Source organism: Conger conger, chromosome 5, assembly GCF_963514075.1.
Source record: "Conger conger chromosome 5, fConCon1.1, whole genome shotgun sequence".
NCBI lineage: Eukaryota > Metazoa > Chordata > Actinopteri > Anguilliformes > Congridae > Conger > Conger conger.
In genome coordinates this window covers 61,748,928-61,759,455 of record NC_083764.1, presented here as the reverse complement: position 1 = coordinate 61,759,455, position 10,528 = coordinate 61,748,928, and the positions used below count along the sequence as shown (strand labels likewise).

The following is a 10,528-nucleotide window of genomic DNA, read 5'->3' as shown; positions in this document are numbered from 1 at the left end:
TGGGGCAGTGCATCCTAAACAGCTTGCAGGGCAGGGTGTCTTGCTTTGTCGACTGTCAGTTTCAAGGACAGTTTATGGAACAAGATGTCTGGTATGCCTCTACAATGTGATAAGAACAGCTTACAAAGCAATAAAAAAAAAAAAATCTGCTAAATAATTGTGGCACCACAGAGACCAGTTGGTGTTTTTAGGAATGTTTTAGGAGGAGTTACGTTGAACACAGTGTATAAAATGGGTGTAAAACTGACAATGACAAGGTTCAATTCTGCAGAGTTGATCCGGCTTTGTGCACTTGTGCTAATAAAGTCAGATTTAGATGTCTACAAATTAGAGATTGGACTTGAATTCGTTTCCTAGACACAACTAAATCTCTAAAGAAGTGGTGAGTTTTGGGAGAAAAGAGCGGAAAAAGGGAACCAAACTCCCCGGCGATACGCCAACCGAAAATCTGACCTGAGCTATAATGGTCAGGAAAAACAAAACAAGATTTTTTACTGGCAGTCTCGAACGGGCTAAACTTTTAGCACCGGACTCTGCTCCTCGCTCCTCAAAACAAAAGCGGATCCAAGAAACAAAAATGGGGAAGGTTCTTGGAAACTAACCAACCCAAAGGAAAACAAAATAGGTCACTAAACTTCTCTATTTCTCATTTCAGTCTTCAAACAACTCTCTGTCTGTCTGCCTGCCTGTCTGCCTCAATACCTCTATACCGGCTCTGTGCACGTGTCAAACTGAAACACCAAAGCTCAGATACAGGCCAAATGGTGATATTAATCATCATAAACATGCTTTATTAAAGGTACAATAGGTCATTTCTGACTTTTAAATGTTTTGATACAAAGTGTCAGTCTGTCAACTGTACAATATGAAACCCGAAATGCAAGCAGAGGGTGAATCAACATGTCAGTGAGCCTTTTTCAATGATAGGAAGGGATTTACAATGCTCTTGTAACAATGTTTTAACACAAAAATCTTACCTAATGCACCTTTAAATACTGCCATTGAAAAGGTCACATCTATCAGAAGTAAAGCAACTGAGAATACCTAAGTTAGTCCTAAATACTACCATTGGCCACTTTTCTCTAAAATCAGTTTAAAATATTAATTGTGAAATCTTTGTTTCATTGCAGCTATTGTATCACGATACAAAGCTTGAATTTCGGGATTTATATTTGAACAATGAAAATATTTTAAAGTAATTTCAAAAACAATTTGTGTGTCAAAGGAACGTACCTTTCCAGGTCCTGGTGGAACAATGAAATGCTGAGTCAATTTCAGTTGAAGTTTATGTTTATAGGAGGAGGAGCCAACACAATGACCTGATTATTTTCTTTGATAAAGCAGAAGTGTTTATTCGTGTAAACGATCTGCTTTCCTGCTTACATGGTACAATTATGGAAAGACATCAATGAATAGCATCTGATTAATAGTCAGGACTTTTTCCACATACAAATAAATTATTTCATTTTCAATATACAGTTATTGACATCAACCTTATTTTCCCAACATGTGTAAAGTAGTGCACTTTACTAATGATTCAATGGAATCAACAAAATTGTTCTGTGTGTTGTTCATTATATGCAGCCTTAATAGTTTTAATTTTATTAAGGGTTCCAATAAATCTGGAGCCCACTGTATATACTGTATACACTATATACTTTTATGAAATAGCACCTAAAACAATTTTAGTATTTATCTCTCCTGTATCATTAATATCTTTACACATCATTATTATCATATATTATTATTATTATTATGTTTATGAATCATGCTTAATTGTAGTGTGTTTTCATGTTCGCCTGTGTGGGCTGCCTTCCTGTTTTTGAACTCTGCCTGTTTTCTGATGACACTTCTGATTACCATGGATACACCTAACCACCGGTTAGTGGTTTGATATGTCTCAATTTTGTCTTGCACGCAGAGCAGGGAATATGGACACTAAAGAAGGAGAAGTACATCAAGGGGAGTGGATGCCAGGAAACACTCTGGGTAGAGAGGCAGGCCTTGTGTCTGCTATGCCAGTGGAGAAAGCAGTTTTTCAGCCCGATGTACCTGGATAAGACAGTGTACCTGCATATAGCCAATTGCCTATATTTTGAATGTAATTAGTCACTGTTATGGCAATACATTAGTATGCGCTGAATTAATATTGCAATAGTGCAATTATACAACAGCAGTAATAACATAAATATAATTACTGTAAATGTATTACTGTAATTGCAGTAATACACTGAAGTCATGACTTACCATAACATATTGTCACTATTGTGCTGATCTACTGCACAATGACAATATCTCACAGCAAGTCACTCCTTCTCTTGTATTATTGCATAATAAAACTAAATTCCCTGAGCACTTTATTAGGAACACCTGTACACCTACTTATGCGTGCGATTATCTAATCAGCCAATCCTGTGGCAGATATAGGTCAGGAGCTTAATGTTCACCTCAACCATCAGAATGGGGAAAAAATGTGATCTCAGTGATTTCAACCATGGCATGATTGTTGGTGCCAGATGGGCTGGTTTGAGTATTTTTCTGTGACTGCTGATCTCCTGGGATTTTCACGCTCAGCAGCCTCTAGAGTTTACTCCGAAAAAACCAAAAACATCCAGTGAGCGGCAGTTGTGAGGACGGAAAGGCCTTGTTGATGAATGAGGTCAACAGAGAATGACCAGACTGGTTCGAGCTCACAGGAAGGCTACAGTAACTCAGATAACCACTCTGTACAATTGTGGTGGGCAGACTCTCTCAGTTTGTTCTCAGTTAATCAAAAGAGCTGATTTAATTCAAAGTTAATCAAAAAGACCATTGCTGGTGCCTTTGCCTCGAATGTTTCATTTTGTCCTTTTCCAGCTTTTAGAAAATGTGTGTAATGCTTTGTATCCCTTCTCGTGTAAAAGGGCACGTGTCAGACCTCAGAAAGCCATTGAATATGAATTAGTACTGTATAGATCTTGGGTTTTCCACATACAGTATTTAGTGTCTTTAGATAGCTCATTGTGGGAAATAGTTGTGTCATTGGTGGTGTGGTACACTGGTTGCTGAATAAAGATCTTGTAGGAATAAACCACAGGTAATGCAAGTTACCTGTGAGTCGGCATCCAGCTGTGCTACAAAGGTTAATCAGATTTGTTAGACATGCAGAGATAACATCAGCAGGGCCATTGTTGTTACCGCCATCTTGTTTTTCCTGTAAACCCTGGGTATATAGAGGGAAACGTTGAATAGTTTGAGGAGATTCGATTAAATGACTTCCTGCGCACCATTCATGTATAGCCATTCATATTGCACCTTTCCAGGTAATTATATTTCCGCATTGCACAGTGTTGAATAAATTGAATTCATTTGAACCTGCATCCTCTTGACTCGCACCACTGCACACTTAGCAGGTTAGAGTCCTAACAGACATAGACAACCTAGGATACCTGCACCCTGTAGTCACTCGCCTATACACCAGTGCCGTCACAAGATACATACTAAGTGTATAATTGTAGGCTATACAGGCCACTTTACCATTAACAAATATGTTAACTGACTTTTTCATTCTAATATCAATTGATTTAATTAATGATGTACAGATACATTAACAGAGCTGTTCAGATTAAGTTCTCAGTAGTAGTTAGTTAACAACTGCATTCGTTCATGCCAATTCGTGAAACCTTATTTTGAAGTGTTACCACATCACTAGTGTGACATGTTAAATTAATTCACTTTTTACAGAGAATTCTCATATCCCGCTTCTCAGGAAATCAAAATAATGCTAGGCGGTGGTTTCAAAATAAAAATAAACAAACTATCTATCAATCTTGAAATATGATCCCAATATTTTATGAATTGGAGCTTTATGAATTGGCCTATTGCTACATTGGGTGTAGTGACCTGGGATGGTCCAGAATATACACAGCAAAATATACCTGTACAGCAAAAAATATCCAGTGCTTCCATGCAGTCATGTTTATATTAAATTACATCAGCAGATGGCGCTAGAGTACGTACTATGTCGTTGCTGGCCAACATTTCGGTGTCCCCTTAAGGCCTAGGCCTTCTTGCAAGAAATTCGATGTTATACTGTTTATATTAATTATATAACCGTCATTACCAATAGTAATTTGAAGAGCCTTTTATTTGTTTGTTTTTGGCAAGAATAACTGAATTTAAATCTAATATAAACACCATAATTATTTTCACCAACTCTTGTATTCCAATCGGGATTTAAGAACGGCACTGAGAATAGGACTGGAGTCAGGAAAGAATCATTTTCACATTTCCATATCAGTCATTGTTAAGTGTCTCAGCGGATATGGACAGTGACCAGGAGATCATTTTACATGATCGACACTAAAACACTAAAAACGGAGAATGATTCTGACAAAATTGACAACTGTATACGCATACGCCGACTTTTCATCTCGTCTATTTCTGAGGTCTTTCATTCACGAGAGGCGAAGTACATAGATGATGTCACTGATCTGTCACCGTCGGAATGGTGTCACCGTGCGTGGCAGGCAGGCGAAAATAAAGAAAGCCTGTCAGAAGTTTCGGGTCTCCGTGGTAACGTGGATTCTCTCGCGATCTCAACGGATCTGCTCCCTGGAGACGAAGCGAACGGAAAACATTCAAACATGGACTTTTTACTTTTTCTAGGACAACGTTTTTCCTCTTCTGTTGCATCTGTAACGAGATATCTGGTCGTTACACGAAGTAGCGATCATATTTATCTGAGGGGGGCAAAAGCAGTGAGCTATTAAACTGGTCATACTCAATGACTTAATTTAAAGTGCTCTGTGCCGTACAATTCTGCCTTATATAGTGTGTGTGTGTGTGTGTGTGTGTGTGTTGTTTGTGTGAGTTTTTACCATGGATCTTACAAAGTTTGGATTGTGGTTGTCCGTTGAATATAGCACAGACTAGAATACAGACTGTACGAGTGACTATACACTGTCAATCATTTTCTCAAATTAGTGTTTATTCATCTGGTGTTAACTAGGTGTGGGGTGTGTGTGTGTGTGTGTGTGTGTGTAGATCAGCTGGGCGGAAGGGATATGCAGAAGTGCATCTCTGAACGCATCATTCCTCTAAGTGGATAGGCTACAGCACCAGAAGACCATTAAGTCTAAAAAATACAGTGCATCCGGAAAGTATTCACAGCACTTCACTTTTTCCACATTTTGTTATGTTACAGCCTTATTCCAAAATTGATTAAATTCATTTTTTTCCCTCCAAATTCTACACACAATACCCCATAATGACAACGTGAAAAAAGTTTTTTTGAGATTTTTGCTAATTTATAAAAGATAAAAAACTAAGAAATAGTAGTAGTAGGTACATTATTGTCCCCGTGGGGAAATTAGTTTTCGGTAGAAAATCATTGTTGGCGGCGTTACATAAAAACAGGCACAGCACATAGAGACAGACATATGACATCAACATATCAGATCTGAAGTCCAAAATTAATAAAAATAAAAAAAAACACGGTGCACTATAGCAGCTGCTGGTAGTTACGACATATAAACAAAATAAGAGTAGTGCTCTGGCTGGACCCGCTAGACAGAGTTAAACTAAGTGAATAAAATATAAATATAAAATTAAAAAAATCACATGTACATAAGTATTCACGGCCTACAGAAGCATCTTATCTGCTCAAGTTCACTCAGGCTCAGGCAGTAAGAGCAGTCGTCTCATTGGCTCAGGCAGTAAGAGCAGTCGTCCCATTGGCTCAGGCAGTAAGAGCAGTCATCTCATTGGCTCAGGCAGTAAGAGCAGTCGTCTGGCGGTTGCCAGTTCGATCCCCCGCCCGGGCTGTGTCGAAGTGACCTTGAGCAAGACACCTAACCCCCAAATGCTCCTGACGAGCTGGTCGGTGCCTTGCATGGCAGCCAATCACCGTTGGTGTGTGAGTGTGTGAGTGTGTGTGTGAATGAGAAGCATCAATTGTACAGCACTTTGGATAAAGGCGCTCTATAAATGCCAACCATTTACCATTTACTCAAATGCTTCCAAACACATTGGATGGGGCTTCAGCCCACAGTAAGGCAATGATCCCAAACATACACCAATGCTCTCTTTATTCCTAATGATGTTCTAAAAAGGTTTTTTGTAAGCCTATTCTTTGGCCTATGTCTCTGTTCTTTTATATCTCAGCCCGATACTGGCTTCCTCCAGGTTTCAATCACATGTTTTACTAGAAATAGTTCCACAGTAAGCAATGAAGTATGAATACATACATGCACTGAGCTCTTTGCTAGGCATTTATTAGACTTACAGTACATTATCAATGAAGGCAAGTGAGCCAGCACATGTGGCAGCTATATATGCCCAAACATTAACTTAAATATAAAATGTAAGGAAATTACTTACATTTTATATCAGCCGAAAAATGAAAGTATTTCTTTCAAGAATTTTCTGAGCGTTAAATATGCAGTCCTGCCAGTCAGGACGGTCCTGGCTCTAAACCTTCATGGGTAAATATAATGGACCTTGGAAAACCACTGACCCAGAAACCCAGGGTCGTCACATTGAGGTAGACGCCTCTTTTGCAGCCTACTTGGAGCACCTGCAGAAAATCCACACAAGCCTGGAGAGAGCCTGCAAGCTCAATGCAGAGAGGCAGGCAGGACTGAAACCCAGAGCCTCTTCTTAGGAGACACAATGAACCACAGTGCCAGTTCATTGCGATGTTGGTATAACTGGGATATTAAAGCGACAGACTACATTCGTAAAAAATGGGCGTATGGGGCGGTCTGTAGCGTAGTGGTTAAGGTAAAGGACTGGGACATGCAAGGTTGGTGGTTCTAATCCCGGTGTAGCCACAATAAGATCCACGCAGCCGTTGGGCCCTTGAGCAAGGCCCTTAACCCTGCATTGCTCCAGGGGAGGATTGTCTCCTGCTTAGTCTAATCAACTGTAAGTTGCTCTGGATAAGAGCGTCTGCCAAATGCCAACAATGTAATGTACAGTATATTTACAGTACTGACAAATGTGTGATTTTCACCATGGAAATATTAGAAAACAAACATCAAGATCACATATTATCAAGATATTGAAAGACTTTCATTTATTGCAATTTGTGCTTTACAAATTTATTGCTGTGAAATATGCAGCTCAGAAAAAAAAAATCACATTTTCATTTCCACAATTGATGGTATGTCTGTATGTCTATTCTTCCATTAACTATTGACAATTATATTTTAATTCCTCACAAAAATATGTTATTCAGTATATTTATTAGCAGAAAAGGACAACTGGTCAAAATAAAAATCCCTAAAGGAAGCCCAGTCAGAAAAGATATAATATAGCATCTGCTAAAAACACAACAGAAGCCCTGAATGAGTCATCGCAGAGAAGGCAGAGAAGGCAGTATTTGCGAATCACTCTAAAAACAATTGTTTTGTTAACAATTGAGCTAATCAAAGCTAAATTAATGTTGCCAATCCAGCATAGATACGGATTTTCTTTAATAATAAGCAAATAGGAAAAATATTGATAAAGTGTGCTAATTTTGAACTACTCAAAGGGGTCTTACTTATAGTGCATAGTATGATAAATCAGGACATGTCAAACTGTAGACCTTGAGGGCATAAGACAGTGATGATTCCTGTGATAGATATTTTTTGGGGGTTTTCGTCATTTACAGTGCCTGTAACTGTGGGGTCCATCAGTGCCTTAACAGGATGAGCCCCCCAACAGTCCAAACACTTATTCAAATCGAAAGAGGCTGTGAAATTTCACGGCGCCGGTGCTCCTTCACCATAGCTTTCATTTTTTTGTCTGGCTTCAGGTCAGTTCTTCTCAGAAGCTTTTTGTTAAATGGATCTACCCTTTGCCTGTGGAAGAAGAGAGAGGTAAAACTACAGCACTTTTTTTTAAATCAAGCATACACATACACAAAAAACAAACAAAAAAACGGTACATTTACAACCTGCCAGTAAATTACTGTAAAATGAACAGTATTTTTTTTTTTTGCTGTGAATAACTCTGCCAGACTCGTATCCAGGTGCAATACTGGTGACTTACTTCTTCAGTGCCTTTTCTATGCATTTCCTTTCGTAGACATCTCCATATATGGTTACCACTGGATCAATAAACATCTTTCCTGAGAGTTGGCAAACTAAATGATGAGGAATTTGGACTTTGCTCAAAACTTCACCCACCAATTTCTGTAAGGAAAATAAACATTAATTGTAATTCCGGATTTACTAGATACGAGGAATAATCAGAACTTCCACATTGTGTTGAAGAGCTACCCTTAGCCATCCTGTCATGTTCGTGGATTAGTTATGTTCCCCAGTCAATTTTGACCTGGTATAGTTTAACCACCGCCTATTTACCATAAGCAATATTTTAGCCTCCAGTTGTATTTTACCTCACCACCCAGTCAGCCATCTACAACTAGGAGATTGAAACATCTTTTTTTGTACACACTTTGTCCATACACACTTCACTTACATGATACGTCCTCGTTTTCAAAACAAGTTTTGCAGAAACTCATTGATTACACAGTTCTTGCCATGATTATATTTGACCCAAACCTAACAGGAGAGGTAAATGTGCTTTTGGCTTGCGATAACACAGCTTACAGCTTTTTAATGTCAGAAGGTTCGGGATACTATACGTCACGCTAACCTTCTCCATGTCTTCCAACGATGTACCTGCTGCTTCTACAGTGGTCTTTTCAGCTTGTTGCACATAAGCCTGTTGATTGGACCGGAACTCCTCAGCTACGACACTGTGAGAGATACAAGAATGGATTTAAGGAGTAGGTTCACCGTGAGTGCTGTAATGGGCCCTCTGGCCTTCAATTCCTCAAATGCTATTTTACATTTTTGATTAAAGAATATACATACAAAAACACAAAAATAAAAGGCTTACTTAGTTGAAACTAAAATTCTGAAATGATGCATGCAAGAGAACAAGAGACAACTCAATAGTTGGGATTTGAGTCTGTTCATTAGACTAGTAATTGTGATTGTTTCTTTTTGAGTCTAAACCCAGCATGTTAAATACAAAGGGTACAAAAACTAGGTCTGATTGTTCTGCTCAGGAGACCCAAATGCAGACCAGGGGATATTCAGAAAATGTTGTTTATTCAGGCCACAATCAAAAGCCAGATAATCAGAGACAAAGCCAAAATCGAGATGCCAAAGAATGGTAGTAAAATAGTCCAGGGTTGAAAATCCAGAATATCAAAAATGTGTGGTACAAAGGCAAGGCAGGTGTGTAGTCAAAGAAAAAAATATAAAAGTCCAAAAACCAAAAATCAATCAGGCAGACAAAACCGAAGGGATAAGGCAAACTCGTAAATAGGCAAAGGGTGTCAAATTAACAGGCTTACAAGAAATCGGCTCTGAATATAGATCAACTTTCTGACAAAGAATACAACTGAGACCAGGGTTTAAATACACAGAGGGAGACAATTAAACATCAGGTGGGAAACATGAACAGGGCGGCATGTAGCGTAGTGGTTAAGGTAAATGACTGGGACCTGCAAGATCGGTGGTTTGATCCCTGGTGTAGCCAGACAACGTGGCTGCCTAAATCAAGGCCAGCCTGCCATGGAGAAACACCCAGAATCCCAGAATCGAGGGAAGACAGGCCTTAGAGCAAATGCACCTGCAATACCCGGAAAATAACGGAGCCGGCTAAAACCATGACAGTTGGAAGTCAGGAAACAGACCGTGATTCAGGCTGAGAGGCTGATACATACACCTGAGTAGTTTACCTGTCCAAAGGATCATCCGGCTCAGCTGCGATCAGGAGTCCGAACACTGAATCCAGAATCTCTTTCATTGTTGCAGAGTAGTTCCGATCAAATATATTGTGACAGATACGTCCGATACTGTTCACATTGCAGTGGTGGATCTACAGTATTTTTACCTTAAAGAAATTACTTGCATTTGCAGGTGGAACACATGGAAAATATTTTATTATTGGTTAATTCATGGATAGCTAAAATGTTGTCAGAAAGTCGTAACATGGCATTATTTATTCTGGGTGTTTCTACAAATGCAATTATAACACCTCCAAGCCTGAGTCAGTCTCTGGGGAAGGATACAGGAGTGAGGAAACGCACTTGAGGGGGTTTGAGGGGGTAATCTGCCCCAAATTGGCAGTAGAGCTCAAAGTTCCCTTTTTCATATGGTGTATCAGGAGGCCCTGACATCAGAATCTTCCAGAAACCTGAAAGGGAAATGAGAACTTCTGATGTACATAAACAAAGACATTCGAGTTGGCAAGGTGATATTTTGGAATATGAATGTGTGTGCATGTGTGTGTGAAATGAAATGAAAAATAAACAATACCAATAAAACAATGATCTGCACCAACAGTATACTGTAAAAATAATTGTTTATTGTCAAATGTACAGGATTTGACTGTTCTTTCGAAACATAGTCAAAGTAATGTAGACTTACAGCAATGTGATCTTTTCACCATTTTTACGGGATATTTTCATCAACAATGACCACGCCTTTTCTACTTCTGCGTGTCACTTGTTTGAAATACGATGTGAAGAGCAGTGTATGATGAT

At 39.0% G+C, this 10,528-nt stretch overlaps 1 protein-coding gene across 1 annotated transcript in view; it reads right to left on the bottom strand.

Moving 5' to 3' along the window:
- Positions 1-7,039: 7,039 nt before the first annotated feature.
- The window catches only part of LOC133129607 (uncharacterized), a 77,442-nt gene continuing 73,953 nt past the window's right edge, over positions 7,040-10,528 (bottom strand). The window contains exons 20-24 of the mRNA XM_061243808.1: positions 10,055-10,179; positions 9,722-9,861; positions 8,626-8,728; positions 8,017-8,159; positions 7,040-7,826 (exon numbers count right to left, since the gene is read on the bottom strand). Coding sequence (XP_061099792.1) covers positions 7,703-7,826; positions 8,017-8,159; positions 8,626-8,728; positions 9,722-9,861; positions 10,055-10,179 — 635 coding nt within the window. The 3' untranslated portion in view covers positions 7,040-7,702. The remainder of the gene's footprint in view (positions 7,827-8,016; positions 8,160-8,625; positions 8,729-9,721; positions 9,862-10,054; positions 10,180-10,528) is intronic.